Here is a 27208-nt window from a genome sequence, read left to right on the forward strand (position 1 = left end):
GAATGCGGAATTTGTGTTATTGAAGGGCCGCCATATACTTTGCTCCAGCTGAAGCAGCATATGGAGCTGCTGCTGCTTGTGTAATCCAGCCACGCACAACTGTCATAAAAACGCCTCAGCGGGGGAAAGTCTGCAAGTGCTTCTTGACCCTCCCCACTCCCCTATTGCTTCTGCTGGCACACGCCCCTTCCCATTCCTTGGTGACTCCCTTTCTCTCCCAGCTGCGTCCCCGATGGCTCTTCCTCCCTTGTTTTTGTTTCCTCTTGGCTAACAGGTGCTTTGGAGGGGAAACAGGCTCCTTTCTGCCACATAAGGCTAACAAGATCTACACTGCATTAGAAATAGGGAAGAGATTATAATGTGTTATCGAAATCAATGGCATGCCCTCCTCTTGAATATTGTTTGGTAGGGTCACCCCATTTCCAAAAGGGTGTAGCAGAAACACAAAAGGTCCAGAGAAGGGCAATGATGATCATCAGAGGCATGGAAAGGCTTTTATGTGAGGCGTGATTAAAAAGATTAGGATGGTTTAGTTTAGAGAAGAGATAAATAATATGGAAGGTTAGATCGATATAAATTAATGAACACTCTAGAGAAGGTCAGTCCAATTTATTCTTTCTCATAATTATAAGAACAAGAGGGCAACCTATAAGATGAACAGGCAATGCATTTAACGTTATTACACAATACTTAATGTGTATGAATAACAAGAACATTCACCATTGAACTAATTGATAAGCGATATGAACTCAGGTTTCAGTGCATAAGTGAACCAATAATTACCTATGTTAGAAATAAATTTCCACCATGGGCTGGTTATCAGGGCCGGTGCAAGGATGTTTTGAGCCCTACGCGAAACTTCCACCTTGCGCTCCCGCCCCCATGGCAGCTCCCCACCCTCTGCCCTGAGGCACCCCCTCCCCGCCCCAGCTCAGCCCTGCTGCGTGCACGAACGCCCCGAGCATGCTGTCGCTGCTTCACTTCTCCCGCCTCCCAGGCTTGCGGCACCTAAGCTGATTGGCGCTGCGAGCCTGGGAGGCAGGAGAAGTGAAGCAGCTCACCCCTGCCCTGCCTCCTCCCCGAGCACATCGTGGCAGCTTCACTTCTCCCGCCTCCCAGGCTTGCAGCGGGGTGAGCTGGGGCGGGGAGTTCCCCTGCGTGCCGCCTGCCCCAACCCCTTACTTGCTGCAGGCGGCCCTCCCCTGCCCCAGCTCCCTCTGCCTAAATGCCAGCGGCGACCGGGGCGGCCAAAGATCTGGCCGCCGCGGTCACTGCCGAATAAAATGACACCCCCCAAATCCTAGTGGGGAGGTCGCCTAAATGGTTGCACCAGCCCTGCTGGTTATTGTACATTATGTGGTTTCTTGTACCTTCCTCTAACGCATCTAGCACTGGATAGGACACTGGACTAGATGGTTTGATCCAGTGTAGTGACTCTTATAGCCCTGATGTGAAATATGAAGTTATTGTGGAAGGGAGGAGAGGATCTGAGCTGAAAAACCTATTACTTTTTAAAAAAAAATACTTTCATCATTCTTCCCTTTAAAGCAAGTCAGGTGAAAGCAAGTTCTTTCCCATGTCTATTTGGTGTGATCAGAATCTTTATCAGAATGACCTTGACCACTGCCTGAAGGCTTTGTAACATTGATGAAATGCTCCTACATGTTCAGGAAGACATCACCTATATTTGGCTGTTTCTAGTCCTTTTATACTGCATTTTTCTAGTGGGCATCTTTTTGCAATATGACAGGGTTCGCGTGGCTTAGATGAGCACTGTTGCTAAGAAACAAGTCCCAACTGTGCCTTTAAAACTCTGCGTTTAAACAGACAACTCAGGAAAATATTTGTCTTTTCACTTAATTGTATTGTGTGTGTTTTTATTATAGATTTCTTTTTACTAGGCTTGATCTAGCTAGATCAAAGCTAGCTCAGCTATGTCTACACTTGCTGCAATCACTCCTCCTGACTCCGGTGTAGACACACCCTAAGGGTATGCTGTCCAGCTCAGATACACATACATGTGCTAACTCTGCTCAAGCTAGCATGCTAAATGTAATAGGTGGCTACAGTGGCCTGGCTGGCAGCTCATGATAGCCCCCTGAGTACAATCCCATTGAGATCCTAGGTACGTATTTGGGTGACTAGCCCAAACCACCACCCATGCAACTGCAGCCATGCTGCTATATTGAGCACATAAACTCAAGCAGAGCTGGCACATGTACATCTTCCCAGGCAGGAAATCACCTCCCAGCTGCAGTGTAGACATACTTTGAGCTGGGAATCTCATCCCCAGCTCAAAGGGGTGACATACCCACGCTAGCTCTCATCCAGCTAGTGCGCTAAATATAGAGTGTAGCCATGGGATGGCCTAGCCACACCAAGTAGGTGCCTAGCATCTGATGGGCACACACTAAGGCTTTGTGTAAAGTATGTAGATTCCAGAATCTGGGGAAATGCAGGACAAAATTAGAGCTAGAAGAATAAATGCCTGGCTCAAATGGAGAGAGAGAGAGAAGTGATGTAGTGTGTGACAGGAAAATACCAATAAGATTAAAAAGGAAAGTCTATAAAGCAGTGGTCCATCCAGTTTTAATGTATGGTGCTGAGTGTTGACCAACAAAGAGGAAACATGAGCAAATGACTGTTCCACAGAAATGCGACGGTTAAGATGGATGAGTGGCGCGTAAGCAAGACATGTGAGGAATGTGTATGTTAGGGACATGCTCAAAATACCGCCCATAAATGAAAGAATGAGGGAGCGCAGGCTCAGATGTAAAGCCTGTAAAAAGGTCATGTAAAGTGCAGTCTTGACAACTAAGAGGGTAAGAGTCAAAAAGATCAAGACTGAAAGAAAAAAGAGGCCAACCCAAGAAGAAGTGTTGGGATCTCATGAGGGAAGATATGTTAGTTTATGGTGTGATAGAGGAAATGGCATTGAACAGCTCACTTTGGGGAGAGAGTACTCATAACGCAGAACATAACGGCCATACTGGGTCAGACCAAAGGTCCATCTAGCCCAGTATCCTGTCTTCTGACAGTGGCCAATGCCAGATGCCCCAGAGGGAATGAACAGAACCGGTAATCATCAAGTGATCCGTTTGATGGGATTAATGCAAGGAAGCCAACTTTTGTCGGTCTTGTCTATTTAGATTGTCAGCAGTTTGGATGCAGAGATTGTCTTTCAATATGTGTTTGTACAGCACCTGACACAATGGAGCCCTGATCTTGGTTGGAGCCTTTAATTTCTACTGTAACAAAAATAATATTACAGCCAAACCTTGCTAATCTGCCTACTCTATGCTTCAAACACAGTAATTGCCAGTCTCTGCTCACTTCTTAGCAAAAATTTCATAGCAGTCACTGGAGTGAGGTCTCCTTTTATTAAGACTTCATTATTTTTACAAACTATACTACCAAACATTGACTAATACACAGTGAAGCACCATAAATAATTAAAACTAAACTGCGTTTCTCAAAGAACAGTACACTTTGTGAGGCATTATGCTGGGATTTTTAATCGTGGTTGTTTGCTCATTTGGAAAACACAATAATTCTCAATGAATTTCCTAGTCATTAGTGCAAATAACCAGGGTCTACTCTACTCTATTGTTTGGCGTGCCACCTGGGGGCCCCATCCTGCAACCTTTTCTCACTGTGAGTAGTATTTAATCACATGAGCAAACCCATTTATTTCCATGGGGCTGCTCATGTAAGTACAACTCTGTGGGCCTGATTTTCTCTCTCTGTTTTTACACTGGTGTAACTCCATTGATATCAGTGAAGCTATCCCTGATTTCCACCAGTGTGAGAAGAGAGTCAGAGCCAAGGTGAGCAGAAGTTGCAGAATCCGGTCCTAAGGGCTTGATTCAATATCGCCCTGCACTTTGTACAGCCACAGCCGTGCTCTCTGGGTGTAGAACGCTGTCAGTTCTGAAAGGTGCCATCTTACACCCACTTTACTCTGGAGTAAATTACTGCACAGGTGCAAGGGATGCTGGATTAAGCCCTTAGCGCAATTAGAAGTAAGGAATTCTACGGGCCTGGTCACCTGCCTCATTACCTGGATACCAATGTATTAAAAGAGCAGTGACAATGTCTTCAGTGGATTTAAAGTATTGTGAGTGAGTGGACCTTATGGGCAGATCATCCACTGGTGTAAATCAGCCGACCTCCATTACATGTATATGCCACAAGGGGCAAATTCTCTTCTCAGTCGCCCCTCACAGGGTCCTAGAGCCCAGGCTCTAGCCCAGCCCAAATGACTACACTGCAGTTTCATAGCCCCACAACCTGAGCTCAAGCCAGCCGGCACAGGCCAGCCGCGGGTGTTTTGTTTGCGTGTAGACACACCCACGGAATCCCTTCCCTCTCATCACACAAAGGGCTTGCTTCAGCATTGCCCTGCACCTTGAACAGCTACTTACAGCAGTGCAAAGGGGACGTAAAATGCCACCGTTCAATGGGGCTCTGCTCATTTGCACCAACTGAGGAGCTACCCCTTGAGGTGTATGAGTGAGGCCACCTCAGAGTACCTGAAGTTTGTCTAAAACATCAGTTCCACCGCAGCTGAATGTCCACTTCACTAAGGCCTGGTCTACACCCAAAACTTAGGTTGACCTAGCTACATTGCTTGGGGCGGTGAAAAATGTCACACCCTGTGGGATGTAGTTAGGCCGACCTAACCCCCACTGTAGATGCAGCTAGGTTGACAACAAATCTTCTGTTGACCTAGCTACCGCCTCTCAGAGAGTGGTGTGATAAACAGAGTCCAGACTCACTGAGGAGAGAACAGCAGGTTTAACACCACCCCCTACCCTCCAATAAGCAATTAAACCAGCTGATTGCAGGAAGTATTATTGTACTATACAAGTATTATGAGTAATGTCTTTTATGAAGGTTTGTAATGTTCTGAACTTGATGGTCATTATGAGATGTAGACAGATTGTGGTCATGAATTTATCTATTTGTGTATATATAAAACTGTGCTCATAATTTGTGCTTCAGCATTCAGCTACATCTCACAGCTGGGCAGTGAGCAGTTATGCCCCGCAACCAGGCTCCAAGCAATTATCCACTGTCCAGCCCAGGAAAGAATAATGGTGGACCACTGAAGTTAATGGAAAAACACTGAGACTACTGGGAATTTCCCCAATCTGAATAGCCATGAGTCACTGTAGTCTGAAAAGGGGGGGGGGGGAGAAGAGGAAAAAATCCCTTTAAGAAGGAAGCTTGAAACTGAGGTCTTCATCTAGAAACTGAGGCCTGGTCTACGCTATAGAGTTAGGTCAATGTAAAGCAGCTTACACGTATGTCAACCTTACTCTGTAAGTGTCTACACTAAAATGTAGCTCTCACTGATGTAACTCGCTCACTACACCGACTTAATAACACCACCTCCGTGAGAGGCGTAGCGCTTTGGTTGACCTAGTTAGGTCAATGCAGAGTCACTATAGACACTGTGTTGCTTACATTGACTGTTGCTGCCTTTCAGAAGCCGTTCCACAATGCCCCACACTGACAGTTTAATTGGTGCGAGCACTTGTGGGGAGGACGCACACCGCTCACACAAGGAGTGTAGTCTGGACATGCAAAAGTGACTCAGTTACTGCAGTAGCTGTAAGATGTAACTTACATCAACTTAATTGTGTAGTGTAGACTTACCCTTAGGGACAGTGACTGGGCGGGTGCTGCCTGTGAAACTTTAGGTCCCCTCTATGGCAGGGGGCATGCTGGGAAACTGGTCCGAGGCAATAGGTAACTTGTATTAGAAAAGCGAAGGTATCTAATTTGAAAATGCAAAGCCTCAGGCTGCATCTTTTTACTGATTTTCTGTGTAGCTTGTATATGTTTGCTTTGCCTCATTATTTCATCTTTAAATCTGTGTTTTTTCTATTTAAATACGTTTTTGTTTATTTTTTACCCCAAGCAGGTCTCTCCTGTGCAAACTGTGGAGTGCGTGTGCCAAAGGAAGTGGTATCTGGGTGACTGGTTTTACATCTTTGGGGGTGATGAACCAGAGGAGAAAAGTCTGAGTGTCTGGTAGTTAAGAGCTCGGGGTAGATGGATTTGGGGAGACTTGGGACTGGAAGTGCTGTTGGGGTCACCCTGCAAGGAGTAACTGGGTTGGTGGAAGCCAGGGTGAGACCTTGTGCTTGTGGGCAGGCTACTGGTGCCAGGGCTCTGAACCACAGCATGAAGGAACCCAAGGTCACAGGGCAGGTGATGACAGAACCTCTTACTGGTCTGGGTGATCCCAAAACGTCACAGGTGGACTTACTTCAGCGATAGAAAAACCCCTTCTGTCTGTGTAGTGAGTGTCTAACTAGAGCTGTGCTGCTGTGGCGCTTGTAGGATAGACATACCCTAAGGGCTGGTCCACACTAAGAAGCGGGGTCGAACTAGGGTACGCAAATTCAGCTACGTGAATAGCGTAGCTGAATTCGAAGTACCCTAGTTCGAACTACTCACCCGTCCAGACGCCACGGAATCGAAGTCCGCGGCTCCAAGGTCGACTCCGCCACCGCCATTTGCAGTGGTGGAGTACTGGAGTCGACCGCGGCGCTTCCGGAGTTCGAACTATCGCATCCAGATTAGACGCGATAGTTCGAATTCCGAGAAGTCGAACTCACCGCGTCAACCCGGCTGGTAAGTGTAGACTAGCCCTTTGAGTCAATGGGACACATTCTGCTCAGTTACATCCATGCCATCCCATTGGCTTCAGTGGGACATCTGGATGTAATTGACAGCCAAATTATCACTAGCAAATGATCACTATCACTTAATGTTTTAAAATAAAAACAAGGAAAAGGGGTTGTGCTCACACCAGTCAGTATCCATGGACCCCGCTATCTGGTTGCTCTTTTCTATGACACAAGTGTCTCCTAGCAGCTCCTTGTCCCTTTCAGTTACACAAGCAATGGCCTCTGTAACCATAAAGAACTGTCAGCAGGAGGAAAAAAAACTGATGTCTTTCCAATACCGAGACCAAAATATTAGTTACTCTGAATATCTCTCTCTCAATCCCCTTTTACCTCCTCAGACATTAATCATAGTTTGTTTGTCAAACTCAGAGCTCAGAAACGCCTTCACTTCTTTTATTCCAAATACACATGATAAAAACATATACAATCATTGCCATTTATATGGGAGGAGCTGGCGGTGTTTTCAGACTTATTTGGAATGTGAGAGCTAATGTAAAGCCCCATCCTGAAAATCCTTACTTCACTGAGTAGTCTTCCTACAGCAAAGCCAATGAGCCATCATTCACATTAAATAACTGGAGAAGAAATCTGGCATAAATGAGACCAGAATCAGGGCTTGCACTACACAGGGCTTCAGAGAGAGTTGTAACCTACACAGGCATGGCATGGGGAAACTTGGAATACTATAGGCTTCCCTCACAGACACATGAATAGGTGGCCAATGGAGTCTCATAATCATTACACCACTGGCTCCACCATGCAGGGGACTGTACTAAATGACCTCTTGAGGTCTCTTCCAGTCCTATGATTCTATGTCCTGTCCCAAAGCCATGACAGAAGCCACAGAGAGGATTATAAGGCAATAGGAGTTGAGGGTACTCAGTAGTTCACAGGTGCCATTCTTGTGACTGCTTTGTAAATATGAAACCATTTGGGGTCCATTTCTGCTTTCAGACAGAATTTGTACCTAGGATTCTTAGAATCAATTTTTCAGCCTTTGCTTGAGATTCAGAAAAGGGCTAGTCAGTTAAATGGATAATGCAAATTTCCACCATTACATTAGACACGGAGATCTAAACCCTCATGATTCCAGCACCCAAACTAACCAGTCATAGGAAAGAACTTCCCTTATTTGACAAGCTATGTAATTGTCCATTACAGGGTTATTTGCATCTTACTCTGAAGCATCTGGTACTGGAAACTGTCAGTGACCGGACACTGGTCTAGATGGGCCACTGGTGTGATTAGGAATTTACCATTCCAATGTTCTCGTGCCAAGTTGCCACCTACTTTTCCCAATACTGCATACCAACTAAAATGTTGAATATGCACTCACACACAAAATCATGTTTATGGAAATGAAATTGTCATGGCAACAGCAAAGGTCTCACCAGTATTTTAAAAATAGCAAATTAACAAAACCCATTTATGAAATCCAAAATCCATTCTTTTATGAATACATTTAAAAACAGATTTAAAAAATGTTTTCCTAGCTACACAATAAAGAAATCATCTAAACTGGAGATTTTGCCTCCTGATATTGGTGGATTTTTTTTTTAACTAGAAAAGCAGAGCTCAGTTTCAGGGTGATCATTATTCAGAACACTTTAGGGGTTATTAGTTTCTCACCAGGTAAAATATTGTCATACAAATAATATTATGATTCATACTCAGTGAGATTATTCTGTTTTTTAAACTGGTACATTTATAACAGTGTTTAATCCTGGTGTCTCTATGACTTTGTGAATCTCCATTTAAAAACCCAGTTTCTCAGGGGGTTATAACACTGTTCTGAAAATGTACTTGGCTCCAGGGTTACAGCAAAGCAATACTTTGTGTGTTTAGATTTGTTTTCTTTTATAAATTTTCAATAAAATCAATTTGGCCATTTAGGCTTTGCCTTTGCTAGACATTTGGTCATGGTGTAACTCAAGCTTATTGCTTGCCAATGAACTTGTGTTAATTACCCTACTATGAACTCCAGCATAGACATGCATAATGTTTGTGGTTTGCTAAAAGCTCAGCCTAGAGTAAATAACAAATATTTGTGGCTTTGGACAAACCTTTTTTAAAAGTATATTAGGAACAGAAAGAATCCTAGCAATGGAATTGGTCCATTACGTGATGGAAATGGTAGAAATATCAATAATAATGCAGAAAAGGAAGACATGTTCAATAAATATCTCTGTTCTGTATTTGGGGGAAAAGATGATGTTATCATTCAATGATGCATTCTTTCCATTCCATTAGTATCTCTGGAGTATGTAAACAGAAGCTACTAAAATCAGACATTTTAAATCAGCAGGTCCACATAACTTGTACCCAAGAGTTTTAAAAGAGCTGTCTGAGGAGCTTGCTGCACTGTTAATGCTGATTTTCAATAAATCTTAGAACACTGGGGAAGTTCCATAAGAGTGGAAGAAACTGAATGTTGTGCCAATATTTAAAAAGGGTAAATGGGATGACCCAGGTATTTATAGACCTGTCAATCTGACATTAATCCTAGGCAAGATAATGGAGTGGCTGATTTGAGATTTGATTTATGAAGAATTAAAGTAGGGGAATAAAATTAATGCCAATCAACATGGGTTTATAGAAAATAAATCCTGTCAAATTAACTTGATGTCTTTTTTTATGAGATTACAAGTTTAGTTGATAAAGGTAATAGTGTTGATGTAATACACTTAGATTTCTGTAAGGCATTTGACTTGGTACTGCACATTTTGATTAAAAAACTAGAACATATACAATTAACATGGCACACATTAAATAGGTTAAAAGCTGGCTGACTGATAGCTCTCAAAATGTAATTGTAAATGGGAATCATCATCGAGCAGGTGTATTTCCAGTGGGGTCCCGTAGGAATCGGTTCTTGGCCCTATGCTATTTAACATTTTTATCAATGGCCTGGAAGAAAACATTAAATCATCACTGATAAAATTTGCAAATGACACAAAGATTGGGGGAGTGGTAAATAATGAACAGGTCACTGATACAGCACAATTTGGATTGCTTGGTAAGCTGAGCGCAAGCAAACAATATGCATTTTAATACAGATAAATATAAATGTACACATCTGGAAACCAAGAACATAGGCCATACTTTAATGGATGGGGGACTCTATCCTGGGAAGCAGTGACTCTGAAAAAGATTTGAGGGTTGTGGTGGATAATCAGCTGAATATGAACTCCCAGTGTGACACTTTGGCCAAAAGCGCTAATGCAATCCTTGGATGCATAAACAGGAGCATCTTGAATAGCAGTAGAGAGCTTATTTTACCTCTGTAATTGGCACTGGTGCAACTGCTACTGGAATATTGTGTCCAGGTCTGGTGTCTATAATTCAAGAGGGATGTTGATAAATTGGAGAGGGTTCAGAGAAAAGTCATGAGAATAATTAGAGGATTAGAAAACATGCCTTACAGTGATAGACTCAAGGAGCTCAATCTATTTAGCTTAACAAAGAGAAAGGGGTGACTTGATTACAGTCTGTAAGTACCTATATGGAGAACAAATATTTGATAACAGACTCTTCAATCTAGCAGAGAAAGGTATAACATGATTCAACAGCTGGAAAATGAAGCTAGACAAATTGAGACCGGAAATAAGGTGCATATTTTTAACAGTAAGAATAATTAATCATTGGAACAACTTCCGAAGGGTCATGGTGGGCTCTCTATCACTGGCAATTTTTAAATCAAGATGGGATGTTTTTCTAAAAGCTCTGCTCTAGGAATTCTTTTGGGGAAGTTCTATGGCCCATGATGTACAGGAGGTCAGAGAAGCTGATCACAAGGGTCCCTTCTGGCCTTGGACTCTATAAATCTTTATGATATGTCTAAATTAGCATTTCCATAGGTGTTTGGCCTGGTCTACACACAGATTTTGTACCAGAATAACTATTTTAGTTAGGTGTGTGATTTCTTATTACTGAAATAGTTGTACTGCTATAACCCCTAGTGTGGATGCAGTTATAGCAGTGTAAAGATTCCTTATACTGGTATAGCTTATTCCCTTCCTATATAAGAATAGCTAAAGCAGTAAAAAAGCACACTTATATCTAGTCCACACTAGGAGGTTTGTACCACTTTAACTATACAGATCTCAGTCTTTGCCTATACTACAGGGCCTTTGCCGGTATAGATATGCCAGTACAGCTATACCACAGAAGCCCCTAATGTAGACACAGCTTATGCCAAAAGAAAAACTCCTTGTTGGCATAGTAACACCACCTTCCCAAATGACATTGGCTATTCGAAGCACTCTTCTGTTGGCACAGCTGCATCTGCATGGGGTATTTTGCCAGCCTAGCTGTGTCAGTGAGGAGGGTTGGTTTATTTACAGACTGACTGACCAGTAGTGTAGCTAGCGGGGTGCAGAGGAAGCAGCCGCTTTCCCTCAGCACATTTTTCAAAGGCGGCGCCTTAGTTAGGGTTTACCATGGCACCAGCAGGAGCCTCTATAATAAAGAATCCCTAGGCGAGGCCAGCGGTGGGCGTGAGCGATTCCAGTGAGGTCAGCGGCGGGCGAGCCAATGAGTGGGGTGTCTGGCAGGCAGTTGCCGGAGCTCTGGGTCCCTGTGTGGCGCAGCTCGGCTCAGCTCGGCAGCGGGAGGGGGGAAGCTGCTGAGGCGGCAGCCCAAGACATTCCAGCACTAGGCAGAGTGCCGGCGGCTTCGCAGCGTGGAGGGGCTGCAGTGGGGCACCCGGCTCGGAGTGCGAGAGAAGAAAGTGAGGGACAGGAGGAGGCGCTGCCGCTGCCCAGGCACAGGTGCTGCTGCTCCAGCTCTCTGGGCGGTGGGGTGCAAAGTGCCCCCTGAGCAGCACTGCCCGCAGGGGGCCTGGCCCCGGTACCAGAGCAGGGCTCCCAGCACTGGAGAGCGGGGATCTGCTCCTTTCCCTAGGGGGCCGCTCTAAGGTCCCCTCCCTCCCAACCTCCCTACTGGCTCCGGCACCTTCTCTCCTTCATCACCGTGGCCGCCCCATGCCGGCTTGATCCTGATCAGGCCACTACCCTCCCGTCCCGTCCTGTCCCGTGGAAGCACTTCAGCTTCCCTGCAGAGGGACAGGGGAGAGGCTCAGAGGACTCATGGTGGCACACGAGATGGGAGGGAAGGCAGCAGCGGGGACACTGAGGTGCATGTGCAGCAGGGGAAGGGGAACATGGTGACACCATCCGGAGCTCAGTCACAGTTGGGGCCAACCCGTACCTCTTACTCCACAGCGGCCGGGTGGAGGAAGGTGAGGTGGCAGCGGCAGCACATGTTGGGTGTGGGATTGGCCGTTAGAGGCTGTGGCGCAGCATTTAAAGTGAGTGGAGGGGGACTTGATCAGGTCTGCACAGTTCGGAGCGCCTCAGGCTGAGAGGCGCTTCCCGGGCATGGAGCAGGCTGAGCCCCGCCTGTGAGAGTGTGGAGGGGTCGGTGGCACCCCGGGAGAGCCCATCGGAGAGGGGGGAATAATGACAGGGACTGGGAGACGTGTCTGTTGTCAGCTCACGGCGTGCTCTGCCGGGGGACCTGTCCTGTGTTCCTGCCGCCGGACTACATCTACCGTGATCCATTCACGCTTCACCTGCCTGCGCTATGTGATGGATACTGGACGGGAGGTTTATGCAGGGTTCTCACCAAGGCGTCCTGCCCCAGAGAGCCCCCAGTCTGAACAAGGGAAACACAGGGGCTAACCCGGCCAACAGGGAGGAGAATTACAGTGAATAATATACGCTAGCCAGCCGTGGTAGCGCTGCTGGAGCTGCGAGTTGAGCGCAGCATAGCATGCGGCAAGGAGTAGATAGCCGGCCGGGTGGTAATGCTCAAGAGCAAGGCCTGGGGTAGGCTTGAAACAGGTTGGCCTAGCTACCTCCCGGACCGAGCCCCTCTGAGGGGGTGCGCAGCATGGCCGCAGCGTGGCCGGAGGAGCCAGCGGGGTGGGAGGCGGTGGAGCCAAGGGGGGCGTGGCCAGAGGAGGAGCCAAGGGGGGGCACCTTTTTTATGTTTGCTCCCCCTGCACTTAGAACCGGGCTACACCATTGATGAAGCCCCCTCGGGTCCAGTCCTCTCCCCTGCATGCTCCCACACTTGACTTTGTGCTTTCCTTCATATCATACCTTGTGACTGGAATAGCGTCCTTTACATTCACTTTATTCATGTAGTCATATATCACCAATCTCCTCGTCCTGCTGTCTGCTCCCACCTTCACCTTTAATCTTCCTAAAGTATCTGTCTAAATTACATTAGGGAATGAATTGGATTGCAAGAGATGCTCAGCGAACTCTGTCTTCTTGGTTGTTTGTTAAGTGCAATGTACACCTATGACATTGTATAGACAACAGCAGAGAACAGATGTGCTTTTATTCACTTGTTTTTTTTCTTTTCCCATTTTGATGAAAATAGGAGGAGGGGTTGTTTGGATTTAACCTGGCCCTTCAGTGGCTGCAGGGCCAGATTGACCATTAGACACAGTAGGCACATGCCAAGGGGCGCTGGCATTCAAGGGGTGCCTAAACATTCAAATTTTGCTACTCTGGGGTCCATCGGGGGCAGGGCCAGGGCTGGCTGAGGGGGAGACAGCCCCATGCAGCCCTGCTGGAGTGCTCCTCACTCAGTCCGGTGGACAGAGTCACCACCTCCCAGTGGGGCTGGTGAGTGTGGCTGAGGAACAGGGTTTGGGAGAGTGGGTCTCTGGAGGGCTTTGTGGCGGGGCTCTGGGCAGTAAGGGGGGGTGCTGGGCAGTGTGTGGGGGGGTTGTGGGTGGCTCTGGGCAGTGGGAGATCTGTGGGAGGCACTGGGAAGTTGTAGTGGGGCTGTGCGGGGGGTGCTCTGAGCCATCGTGGGCAGCAGGGGCACCTCGCAGCTACCGGCCGCCATGGGGGAGGGTGGGGCTGCAAGCCACTGCAGGTGGCAGGGGGTGCTCCAAGCCACCGTGGATGGTGTGGGGGGTAGTCCGAGCCCCTGCACTTGGGGTGCCCCAGGTGTAAATCCGGCCCGGAGTGGCTGCACCCCAAATACTGTGGCACTGGGCTAGTGCATGACAGCCTGGAAATGAAACTGACTACAGAGTCACTAAAATCAAGAAAAAACTGACCAGACTACTTTAGCTGGTTAAGCTGAATGAAGTGAAAAAAATAAACAAACAACATAAATACAAATATTATTATTTGTATTGTGGTAGTGCCCTGTGCTGGAGCAGCTACCCCACACAGGCAGATGGAAGGTTAAAGCAGCCTTCAAGGAGGCTGCGCAAAACCCAACCAATGGGAGGAAAGCTTGTAGAGAGCCAATAAGAAGAAGGCTTGTTGAGGCAGCCAATCAGGGCCAGGGAGGGACATATAAGAAGGGCTGCTCAGCACAGCAAAGGGAGTCTCTCTCTGGGGCGCAAAGGAGAAGGACTGGCTGCCTTAGAGGAGTACCTTAGATAGAGCTGGTCAGGGGAGCAGTAGGGAGCTCCAGCCTGAGGACTGCCAGACTGAGGCCCCTGGTACAAAGGGCTGGGAAGATGCTAGGGCTATGGGGAAGAGGCCCAGGGAAATAGGTGGTGGGAGTTGGTGGAGCGGCAGCATGTGGGTAGCCCTGGGTCAGTGGCCCAGCCTTCCCCTTTTTCCCCCACTTGCCACAGAGAGGAGTGGCCAGTATTCAGACTATAGTTTACCCCTTGAGGTGTGGGGCTAGACTGAAGGCTGCAGTAGGCCACAGCGGCAAGTGGATGAACTAGAGACAGCTGGTTTCCCCTGGAACGGGGAGAGAGCGGGGCACAGCTGGAGGGCTGTGCCCAGAAGAGGATGCCAGGGAACAATATGTGTCTTAGAGGTGTAGCAGAAGTGATGGCAGTGAGACACCACTAGGGGAAGGCACACTGGCAAGCAAGAGCTAATTCCCAGCACAGCCAGCAGGAGACACTGCGGTGGTGAGTCTCACCCCGTTACATGCCCCCAATCATGATCAGGACTTCCTTCAGCTAGGCAGCATACATAGACAGCCATGTCCCTGTCCCAGGGAGCTGAGAACTGTATTTATAAAGCACAGCCATGCCTGTCCTTGTTCAAGTGCTTGGAGTATTGTAACAATAAATTCATAATCTCTTAAAGCCAAACAGATAAACCCAACTAAAGGGGTCCAGTGCATAAAAAGTGGGGAAGAGGAAGGTAATAAGTATTGGGGCAGCAATACAACAATGGGGTGGAAAACAGTTTTGAGATGTTCCTTAGACATGGGGAGAGATGGATGGAGGTGGCTATCAAGGGGAAGTGAATTCCATCTAGTGCACAGCACATCTAAAACCTCAGACCTGAGACATGGCTGGAGCCAGGAGGACTCTGTAACAAATCATTTATTGGATGAATGTTGCTCTTTCTTCTGTACACAAATTAGCTGAACAGACATTGATTTTATGAGTTTGCTTGTTATTCCACATCATCCAAACTCTTCACTCTACGAACATATTCCAGATCCATTTGACCAAATCTTCGACCAGTTATTATTTGCAGTCAGCAGCCTAAGGCTTTGTCTACACAACAGGGAACAATCGATCTCAGCTATGCAATTTGAGTTACATGAATAGCATAACTCCAGTCAATTTAGCTTAGATCTACTTACCGCAGGGTCCACACTACACAATGTCGACAGGAGATGCTCAGGGGGAGCTCTAGCTTTTATGCCACTCCAAGCACGGCAAACAGGCTGCCTTTGGCAGCTTGCAAGTGGGAGGTCCCTGGTCCCGCAGCTTCGGTGTCTTGCCTGTGGGAGGTCCGCCAGTCCCGCGGCTTCAGCGTACCTGCCGCTGAATTGCCACCGAATCCACGGGACCGGAGGACCTCCCGCAGGCAAGCCACTGAAGGCAACCTGACTGCCACCCTTGCAGGGACTGGGCAGGGTACCCCCCACGGCTTGCCGCCCCAGGCATGCGCTTGGAGCGCTGGTTCCTGGAGCTGCCACTGGAGATGCTCTCCTGTCGACTTCCCTTACGCGTCTCGATCCAGTGGAGTACAGGAGTTGCAGGGAGAGTGATCTGTGGTCGATTTGGCAGGTCTTCACTAGACCCGCTAAATCAACCACCGATGCATCAATTGCCGCTCATCGATCCCCCAGTAAGTGTAGACAAGCCCTTAGACACATGGTATTCTTTCTGATTTGACTGAAACTTTTGTAAACAGGAGAGAAATCAAAGGCCTTCTCTACACTGGCAAAACTGGGACCTGCAATGGTGGAAGCTGTAGTGTATACGAGACTCAGGTGTTCTTACTACTGTCACTGTGTTACCTAACCCTGAGATTCAGCTATACTACAACTTCCACCATTGGGGCACCAATGACGAATTACAGGTCTTCTTTTTTGACAGTGCAAATTCAGCCAGAGTTCTGTACTGAGAGTTCCACTGTGAACCTTCACACAAACCCAAATGTGCACAGGTGTTTGCTTTCCACAAACTTGCTTGCAAACAAACCAAACAAAATCACTCATTTCCACATTTGTGGACAAAAAATAAAAAATACCACGAGTTCCTGGGTTTAGTGCACAGAGGTTGGAAAAGTCCTTTTTTCTTTTTGTATTATTGCCAGATACTAGATGTGACAATGAGACTGTTTTAAAATTCTTCGATTTAATAAACTGAGGTGCTGTTGGTAATGGGGTGACCAGACATCTCAATATTAGGGGCTTTGTCTTATATAGGAATCTAGTAACCCCACCCCACACCCGGTCCTAATTTTTCATACTTGCTCTCTGGTCACCCTAGTATTGGTAACAAAGGGAGGAGACTTTGTCTTGAGACATCCATTTAATTAATATGACAGCAGAAATAAATAGGATATTGATATCATCATGCAGATTTCATTCTTCTGACTGTTGCAGGTGATGTTTTGCATAGAGAACTCAACGAGGCCCTCTGTCACAGAGTTGTAATTAGAGCCCTTAGGCAGATCGTCCATTTGAATAAATGGATGTAGCTCCATTCAAGTCAATGGTACTACACGAATTTATACCAGCTAAGGATCCGGCCCTTACACTTCAACAAGGAGACTGTAAACTGAATAAACAGATGGAGAAGAAGAGAAGAGTTGTGATCAAGAATGGAAACATTCAGGATAAACAAGAATTGCACAGCACTAAAGAAAAACATTCAGTGGGGTGAGAATCATTCCCTGCCTCTCTGCATACCTGTGAGAGGCCATGGACCACACATCCTTCAACTTGGACCTTCAGGGGTTACCTGGTGGTGGCTCCCCCATCTTGTCCTCACATTATTTTAAGCTATTTCTTTCAGTTAATGCACAAAGATGCTCTCTTTAAAACCATCAAGTCTGAACAATACAGGACATGGTCCAAACGTCCATCCCCTTCTGAAAGGGGGTTTTCATACCAGAGAATCTCTCTTACTTTCAGATCATTTCACTCACTTTTCATATTTCCTCCAACATCCCCCACAGCACCATGTGCGTTAGTGGAGGAGAAATGTGTAGGGAGGGGGGCATGACTTCAGTGTATTGGCTCAGGGGGAATGCTAGAGAGCCATATCCACTCCCACGCTGGCTGGCACATGGCAGCTCCAAGGGAACATAGTCTGCCAGCAAAGGGGCATGGCCAGCCCCTCATTTCAGCTGCCATCTGCAGCACATGCTAGCTGGTGGCTCGCACTGTGAAATCCAGCAGGATCTGTCAAGGGTGCTGGAACAATTTGTATAGTGGGGGTGCTGAGAGCCATTGAACCAAACTGTAAACCATGTATATGATGGAAACCACTTCAAGCCAGAGGGTGCAGCAGCACCCCCTCCCGCATCCCTAGTTCTAGCACGTACAGGATCTGTGGAGCAGAAGATGCACCTGAGGACTATCTTTGGCTCCTCTGGCTGCCACTCTCAGGGCTGGCCAGAGAAGGATTTAGTACTGAGGCTTAAAAACAGCCTCTCTTCCTGAAGTTCTTACTGCAGGATACAGCTAACTCCCATAGACTTCAAAGTGCCTGTAACAGAGCTAGAAATAATGCCTAGTTCTTAGATAATATTTTTCATCAGTAGATCTCAAAGCACTATACATAGCAGAGCAGTATCATTACCCCCACTTACAAATGGGGAAACTGAGGCATGGGGATGGGAAGTGACTTGCCCAAGGTCACTCAGAAGCTGAGCCAGGAACAGAAGCCAGATCTTCTGATGCTCAGTCCTGTGCCTGGACTCTGGCTCTCCCTTTTCTTTCTCTCAGCCTGCATCTTCCCCTTTTCTGACCTGAACTTGTGACACCACCATTATTTCTCTGACTGTGCCTTGTATTGTCAGAAAAGCAGAGCAAGGAGAGATGCAGCTAAGGCAGATTGAAAATTCTGACCCAGGACCTCCACAAGCTTTTATGTCTAAATATTGCAGATGCATCCAAGCAGTGTAGGAAGATAAGTACCCCATGTTCTGCCATGCCAGCATACAATGTGATGATCTAAAGGGACTCGTGCAGGTCGTATTTGGCCCGAAGTTATGGCAAAGCAAGTGGAAGTGACTAACCTATTTTCATTGCCCAAAATGGAGCAATTAGCATTAACAGTGAAAAGTAAATTAGATGTTTAAAAATTCTCATATTTCACAATCTAAGGTAATCAAGTTTGGTTTAGTACGTGTTGTGGTGGGGCACATCCCTAGCCCAGTCAGGAAAGGGTTAAAGAGCTCCTCTGCCCATAATCAGCCTCAACCCAGCGCACCTGGCAGGCTTGTCAAGCCTGGAAATGGGCAGGTCCTTAAAGGAGAGGATCTCAGCATAGTGTGACACTCTGCAGGGAGTGGGGCTGTAACTCAGAGCTCCACGGCCCCTGGAAGCAGGGGATGCTAACCGGCAAAACAACTCATGAGCCTGGGCGGCCCAGGCCCTCTCAGAAAGGAGAAGAGCTGATACTTTTCTTTTCATTGGCTTCCCATGGGCCTAGGACTCTGCTTTTTGTGGCCTGAGGAATCACACTGACTTTTGGTGTGGACAACTTCCACCCTTCTTCCCCCTCGTCCCCCGATCCCGGGCCAAAGGGTCAATACTTTAAGTAGCACAGCCAGAGGGCCGTGCCCCTGAATCTGACAGGAGCAGCGCCCACCCTCTCCCCAAGAGGGCAGTAGAGAGGTATAGCCTGCTACAAATGGCAGTGAATGAAGGCCACAAGAGTCAATTAGCGGGAGCTGGGAAACCCATGCACAGGAGAGGCAGAAAATCCAAGCAGAACTGATCCAGAGCAGGGATGCAAATGGATGACGGAGAGCCAGCGACAACAGGCAGCCACAGCAGTTTCTGCATCAACTGTTACAACAGTGGGCCACTCAATAACAGCTTCAAACAACCCAACAGCAGCAACTGCTAGGTGAGATGGCAACCAGCAGAAGGACCTGCAACCAAACTTGCTACAACTACTGACAGGGCTGCAGCCTGTCAGGGCAGCTGGAGTCTGGCAGCCACGGTGGCAGCCTGGGACCTGTGCTCCCACCAGTACCAATGAAGCTGACTAAGATGGGGCCTGGCGACTCCCTGAGGCTTTCTGGACCATTTCCGAGTGAGTGGCAGTGGCCTCCCAATGGCCTTCAGAACACTGAGCCCTTGTGCTGGGCCCCTACCCGACTGGGCCAGCCTAGGCAGCCTACTGAGGGTTTGACCCTGTGGGATTACACAGGTTAAGGCTGCCATCCTGAACTTTCTCAATATCGGAAAAGAAATGCACTGCTGCCACTTCTGGATGGAAATGGGAGCCCAGCTTGCGGGGGGGAGGGTTGGCCCAAAACCAGAAGGAATGTTCCTGCTGATGGTTACGGCCAGATGAGCAGTCTGCAGCCCAAGTGGCTGAGTCAGTACTGGTCGAACAGTTCATACAAATATTGCCCCACTGGTTGATACTGAGACGCCACCCAGGGTCTCTATCAGAGACCGTGCAGTTGATGAGAAAACTTTATGGCCTCAGGGGAACCCCCTGAACTAGGGGGAAGGGACAACCTGGGACTAAGAAGCTAACCCAGCCTGATATGAAGCCAGCCAGATGAGACAATAGGCTCAAGCACTACAGGGTTTCTCGTGTGGGCTACTGGGACACATCTGAAGAGAATGCCCCCTGATGGGCAACAGGACCCACCAAAACAACAGTCCCCATGTGGATCAATGGGACCAAAGTGCAAGGTCTGTTGGATAACAAGGGGAAGATATTAAGATTGCATACTCAATAAGCCAACATCCCAAAGAGATGAAGCAAGCACACATGACTGGAAATGTACCATGCACATAAGAAATATGGCTTGAGGGATAAAGGAGGTGGCTGGCCCTAAGTCTGATGAGTACCTAGGCAAGAGACAAAATGGCAACACTGGTAGTGAGGAAACACTTAAAGAGGAAGCAGTAACAAACATGCAACAGTAGGTAGAGATGGCTTAGGATGTTATATTGGGATGAGATGGTAACATCTCTTGTACTGGATGCCCCTTGCAGCACATTTAGGCACCTACGGCTTCACATCATGTGTAGCCTGAGACATATTACCAGGATTTGGCCAGGACAGTCAAAAGTCACATTCACATTGGCTGTTTTAGTGACCTTATGCCCCTGGGGTAAATTCCCATTGAAATGTGTAGGATATTACCAGCTTCATCACAGGACAGACTGTGTGTAAATAAGTCAAATTTAGAGCCAAAATCTGCCTCAGATGCAAATGTATTATTCTGACCAAAGTCAACAGGAACCTGCGATGGGCTATACAAACCCCACACAGCACAACGTGGGCTTAATGAGCTAAAGAGGGCTCAGGTGGTTCCAATCTGCTGCAGCTGTGAGAAATGACGGGACTGGAGGGAGACACTTCAGAGGAAAAACCCCAGCTCAGCTGATGGCAGACCAAGGAGGAGAGCAAATCTTCAATGCTCAGCTACTGAAGAGAGGGCTGACTGATGGCAGATACTCCCCAGCTGACAGTTGACTGGTGTCGCCTCCTCAGAAAAGGGAGGGCCAGATGCTAATGGACATTGAGAGGGAATCAATCCCTTTTACCTGTGAACTCAATTCCTTGTTTTTGTTCACTGATTACCCTCGAATGGGAGAGACTTTGAAGTGACCTGGGTGAAGGACCAATTCACAGGAAGAGACAGATCACCACAGGCCAGGAGCAACTGTCCACAGAAGGTACCTGATGGGGAGACAGCTGCTATGCCAAGCCTGGCCAGAAGAAGTCACTAGCGGTGAGTCAACCCCTTCTCAGAACCCCATGCACAGACATAGAAGGCTGGTATTTTTTCTTTGCTGTTGCTTTTACAGCTAAAAATCAGAATGGAAAGTGGTCCAGCCACAAAGTCCCATTGAAATCAATGTGAAGAGGGGTCTGAATAATCTAGGGATCTTAAGAAAAAAGGACTTTGGGTTGGCCTAGTGATCTGATGGTAATACAATATGCACAGATGCAGAGATCCAAGTCCAAGCCTAAAGCTCCCAGCCTGGCAAAGATTGGAAGTATGTGAAGGTAGAAACCTCAGGCCTTAGAAGGGAGGGAATATCTTCTGCAGAGAATGGCACTGATGAACTACAGAGGGCTTTCTACAGGGTTTGGTCAGGGAGAAAACCCTATACAAAGAATGAAAGAGATCCATAAAGACAACTCATCTATGCCCTCCCATGGTGGCCCAGGGAAAATGATGAGGCAATTTTTAGGGTTCTGAGTAGCTTGTAGTAGTCCCCAAATAATGTCAAATAAAGAGGGGAAAGGGTACTGACCGCCTCTCCTTTGCCAGATATTCTGATAATTCTACAAAGGGGTGTGTGTAGGGGGGTATTTTCTCCTATGATAGAAAGATATGTTCAAAAAGATAGAAAAAAAACTTTGGTTTTCAAAATATTGGGGCAGGGGGGACGTGGAGAAAGCTCTACATGATAAAAGGTCACGTGATAAAGATACTGAGGCACTCAACTGGAGTATTCGTACATGGTCCATTCATCTATGTTCTAGGGTGGCTGAGTACAAGGAACACTAACATAACATACCTGAAGGGTGTAATATGGAAGCATGTACCACAGTGTCATAATTATATAACAAAACTTTTTAAAAAATTAATATTTTCCTTTGAAATAGATCCCTGGTTTTTTTAAAACATGCGTACGTTGTAAAGACATTAGTTTGTATATGGTGTTGCACTTACGTAACTACTTTCATCACAAGAACTCAGTCATTATGCATACATTAAACCATACAAACACACCTGCAAAATAGGTGTGGCAACATGCTATCCCTTTAAGAGCAGGGCAAGGTGGGAAATCTTTCTAGGATATAAAATAATCTCCAGAGAGAAGGCTCTGATGAAGGAAAGACCAGCAGGAACAGTAGTAAGGATTCTACAGCCCAGAATGGGAGTACTGAGGTATGGGTTGTTCCTAATTTTTGTTTGTTTTTTGTTGTTGTTAAACTGTGATTTGGCCTTGCATTCCTTGAATACTTGTACTGCTAAGGTTCAGGCATCTATATGGCTCTGCATTGCAGTAGGCACATATCCCCATTGTACAAATGAGGAAACTAGGGTTAAAGCTAACATTTTCAAGAGCAGTCTCAGTTGGGGACTGTCCTACTACTAGAATAATCAGACATCTGATATTCAAAGATATTGTCATCCGCAGCTTCCATTGGACATCATTGATTGAAGTGCAATCGGCACCAATGTGCCTCAAAGAGAGCACCTAAAAATGGAGGCCAACAAAATTAATGGAAGTTTCCAGAAATGTTGACCTCAGTGGCTTGACCATGGTCACTTAGTGTAGTCACTATCCGAGCTAGGATATTAGAACCCAGGAGTCCTAGGTGCCAGTCCTCTGCTCTAACCACTAGACTGCTCAGCTTCCAAACAGTCTGTGGAAAATCCCTGCCTAGAGGGCACGCTAACTGGTCCAAAGGGGTAGACATTCCTGAGAGTTTTATGATAAGAATAATTACTAGATTGCTGGGTCTCTGTGCAGCTACAACTTCAGCTGTGAACCCCACAGAGTGAGCACAGGGTAGGGGGAACCAGAAGGATGCCATCTCAGTCTTGGCATCATTTCCTGGCTTCTGTGAAAATTCATATTTTGGCATTTCCATCATTACTTTTTTAAAAATAAATGAAATATAAGATGTAGTACAGTGGATGCTATTAATTCCTGTTTTAACAGATGAAGAAAAAATATGCTTTCATTCTAGCAGGTGGAAAATTCTGCTGTGACTAAAATGACATTCGCCTGTTTCCTGTGTCTAGGCTGTCTCTGTGCTCAGAGCTGCAGGAAGTGAGACACAGCTGAATGTCACTTGTTCAAACAAACTGATTTTTCAGAAGGCAGTTCTTTTGAGTATTAAAAAAAGCAACAGTTCATTTTTGTGCCACTTCTTAAAAGGGATGGGGGAAGCCACCGTCTTGTGTGTGTCATTATTTAGAACAATGCAAAGCAGACAAGAGTACAGAGAAAGGAGAAGGGGATAAATACATTCCCTAACTAGGAACAGAAGGTGAAATCCTGATCCCATTGAAGACAAGGGGAGTCTTGCAACTGACTTCAGTGGAGCCAAGATTTCAGCCAGAGCTGAAGGCTGGAGGGGGTTCCCTGATGCTGTCCCCACCCCCCAATCTAGAACAAAATATTGATATTTAGTTCTATGCCCTTAAGAAGAACTTTCTGCCTGCAAAAATAGTGACCTCAGGAGACTGATCTATAAGCACTTCCTCTACAAAGCACATCAGGTTGGTGAAAACTCCAGGGTGCCTGATCCAAAGCCCTTTGAAGCCAGGGGAAGAGATTTAGGCCCTCCGAGCTCAGCAGCCCCGGCTCCCCCCCTCCTTGATTCTCCGCGCTCTTAGGTCTTTCCCTACTGCACTCCACCCCCTGCAAAATGCCTTTGCAGCGCCGAACACCCACCACCTTGTGCCATCGCCGCGGCACAGACGCTGGTGCATGGGTGGAATCGAGGGCGGGCGCCTGGCATCTCTGGAGCCAGCTGGTCCTTCCCTGCGCTCAGCAGGGCCCTGTCTGCCACATCCCGGAGGGACGCCGGGTATTGCGTGGCCAAGCGGCCGGGCGGGGGTTCAGCCCCAGACCTGCCTCTCTCTCTCCCCAGAGGTTTACAGCGCTGCACAATCCGAATCTAGCTCTGGGCAGAACGCACCAGGGCCAGCGAAGGTGCAGATCTTCGCGGGGTCCCAGAAAGAGGGAGAGGCAGGCGCCCCCCTAAGAGCCAGGAGGTCTAGACAACTCCTACCCCCTACCAAATTGACACACACTACTAGGTGCCCGGAGTAGCCCCATCCCCAGCCCAGCCTGGGGCGATCTCCCGCACTGCTTCGGGCGAAGAGGCGGCCAGCTGGAGAGGGGAAGCCGTGTGAAGTGACCAAAGAGGGGCGGCCTCGCCCCTCACCTCCTGGCATCAGCCGCCCTGATCTGAGATCAGCGAGATCAGCCTGGGGTTACCGAGCGAGGACAGCGCCTGCCCCAGGAGGAGGGAGGGCAGGGCAGGGCACTATTCCTCATTCCCCTGTTAGATCGGGCTAGGAAAAGTTGTTAGCAGCCTCCCCCCTCCCATACTGTCCCAGGAAAGTAGCGGTAGCAGCATCTAGGCTGGAGGGGGGCGGGGTACGGTCCAGTCCTCCAGCCCGTCACCCCCCCGCCCCGGCTGGGATCGCCCCATCGCCACGCCACTCTCAGCACCCACCGTGCGGTTAACTAACCGCTTGCACAATCCGCAAGCAGCAGGGAGCAAACTGGAGCCGAAGCTTGGGGGCAACCAAGGACGGAGCCTGCTTAGAGGGGAAGGTGGGTCGCTACAGTAGCAATAACACTGACAGCAAATCCCCTGGCCTCACCCCGGAGCCCTTGGAGCCGGGAAGGGAACCCCTCCATGCAACACAGCGTAACCCCCGTTACACACCGTAACCCTCCCGTGCCCGGGACAGACCCGCTCCCCTGCCGGCCAGATCTATACGGTGCCACCTGTGCACACAGGAGCCCTGAGGTCTCTCCCCGCCGCCCCTGGTTTGCAAGCACAGAAGCGCCCTTGCAGTGACCCCTTCCCCGGCCGGGCCGCTCGGGGGCTCCTTACCCAGCCCTGGCACGAAGGTGTTGAGGAACAAGCAGATGACCGCCACGGGGAACGGCATGTAGGGGATGGCAGCGCGCAGGGGTCCCTTCTTCTCCCGGACTTGCACCACCACCCCGCTGGAGGAGGCAGTGCCCCTGCTGGGCTCCCCGGCCCCCGCCGCCGCCGGGGCAGGCTCCCCTTCCTTGGGAAGCGGATCCATGGCTGGCGCGGAGCTCGCCCGCTGCTAGAGGCGGCCGCGCCGGAGCGGGTCTCGGCTGAGCTGGGCTGGGGGCACAGGGAGCCTGTCTGTGCTGGTGTGTCTGGCTCAGGAGTGGGAGCTGCCGCTGCTGCTGTGCTGAACAAGCGCTCCGGCTCCTGAGTGCTCGGCTTAAAGTGACAGTGCGCTGCCACACTCACTCAGGCACACACAGTCTCCCCCCACACACCCTCTCTCTCTCTCACGCACCTTTTCTCTCACACACACATACACAGTCACTCACACACACACTTCACACACACGCACCTTCTCTCTCACACATACATACAGTCACTCACACACACACTCCACCAACACACTCCCTCTCTCTCACACACATGCACCTTCTCTCTCACACACATACACAGTCACTCACACACACACTCCACCAACACACTCCCTCTCTCACACACACATACAGTCACACACACACTCCACCAACACACTCCCCCTCTCTCACACACACACATGCACCTTCTCTCACACACATACACAGTCACTCACACACGCACTCCACCAACACACTCCCTCTCTCACACACACATGCACCTTCTCTCTCTCACACACATACACAGTTGCTCACACACACACTCCACCAACACACTCTCTCTCATACACGCAGTCTCTCACATACAGCCCTCCAACACACATGCTCACACACACTGTCCCAACACACACACACTCTCTCACTCTCACAGTCTCCCTCACACACTCCCCTACACACACACACTCTCTCACTCTCACAGTCTCCCTCACACACTCCCCTACACACACACACTCTCACACACATACAGTCTCCCTCACACACTCCCCCAATACACACACTTCCTCATACACAGTCTCCCTCACACTCTCTCTCTCACGCACACTCCCCCTCACACACAGTGTCTCTCACACACACACTTTGCACACCTACATCTAATCTCACTCCTCAATTTCTCTCTCTCTAGACTAGGATAGATGGTCATGTTTAAAATGTATTAACTAAACTGGAAAGGGCACTCTGATTCTGAAATACAGGCCTGCATAGGGATTTAGGGTATGTCTACACTGGCGGAGTTATCTCGCCAGCAGTTACATCGCTGCTCAGAGAGCGCTGAAGGGAAACCATTGTTGTGAATGCCTACACAATGCGGTATTCAATGTCAAACTCCTCTTGCTGCCTACACAATAGCGGTATTCAGAGCAGTGCACTCTGGGCAGCTATCCCACAGAGCATCTCTTCCTCTTCTGCTGCTAAGAGTTGTGGGAAGGTGGAGTGGGTCACGGGGCATCCTGGGTCCAGTCCCAATGACCTGTGATGCATTGCTTCGCATCCAAGCAATCTCTGTGCTTCCGTCTGCATTTGGCGCCATCTTTCAATGGTTTGTGTACTGCGCACTCTGCCTCTTCGGTCTGCAGGAATGGATCCCAAACTGTTGACCAGTATGCTGCTCGCTCTAACACACCAGGAGTGGCAGTGGAGCTACAAAGGCAAGAGGAGTTTGACATTGATCTCGCCACGCGTAGTAGCTACAACACGAGATTGCTTTTGGCATTCACAAAGGTGCTGACCACAATGGAACTCCGCTTTTGGGCTCAGGAAACAAGCACTGAGTGGTGGGATCGCATCGTCATGCATGTCTGGGATGACGAGCAATGGCTGCAGAACTTTCGGATGAGGAAAGCCATATTCATGGGACTGTGTGCATAGGTGCCAACTTTTCCCGGTGCCAGTGGGTGCTCGCCCCGGCCCTGCCCCGACTCCACCTCTGCCCCACCCCCTCACTCCTGCCCCACCCCCATTCCAACTGCTTCCCTAAAGTCCCCACCCCAATTCCGCCCCCTCTCTGCCCCTATTGGACTCCTTCCCCAAATCCCCGCCCTGGCCTCTTCCCAGGGCATGCTGCATTCCCCCTCCTTCCCAGCACTTGCCGCCGCGAAACAGCTGTTTCACGGCAGCAAGCACTGGGAGCTAGGGGGAAAAGCGGGGACGTGGTGCACTATGGGGAGGAGGCGGAGGCAGAGCAGAGGTGAGCTGGGGTGAGGGGGTGGAGAGGGAGGCACCCACCAATTTTCCCCCTTGGGTGCTCCAGCCCCGGAGAACCCACAGAGTAGGTGCCTATGACTGTGTGATGAGCTCGCCCCAGCCATGCAGTGCAAGGACACGAGAATGAGAACTGCCCTGTCGTTGGAGAAGCACATGGCGATTGAACTGTGGAAGCTGATTACTCCAGACTGCTACCGATCGGTCCA

At 48.5% G+C, this 27208-nt stretch overlaps 1 protein-coding gene across 2 annotated transcripts in view; it reads right to left on the reverse strand.

The window, feature by feature from the left end:
* STUM (stum, mechanosensory transduction mediator homolog) overlaps nucleotides 1–25148 on the reverse strand; it is a 79092-nt gene extending 53944 nt beyond the window's left edge. For both annotated transcript variants that reach the window (XM_045012061.1, XM_045012062.1), the window contains exon 1: nucleotides 24739–25148. In XM_045012061.1, the coding sequence (XP_044867996.1) occupies nucleotides 24739–24937 (199 nt within the window). In that variant the 5' untranslated portion in view covers nucleotides 24938–25148. The remainder of the gene's footprint in view (nucleotides 1–24738) is intronic.
* Between the last annotated feature and the right edge of the window lie 2060 nt (nucleotides 25149–27208).

The sequence above is a fragment of the Mauremys mutica genome, chromosome 3 (assembly GCF_020497125.1).
Source record: "Mauremys mutica isolate MM-2020 ecotype Southern chromosome 3, ASM2049712v1, whole genome shotgun sequence".
In the NCBI taxonomy this organism is placed as follows: Eukaryota; Metazoa; Chordata; order Testudines; family Geoemydidae; genus Mauremys; species Mauremys mutica.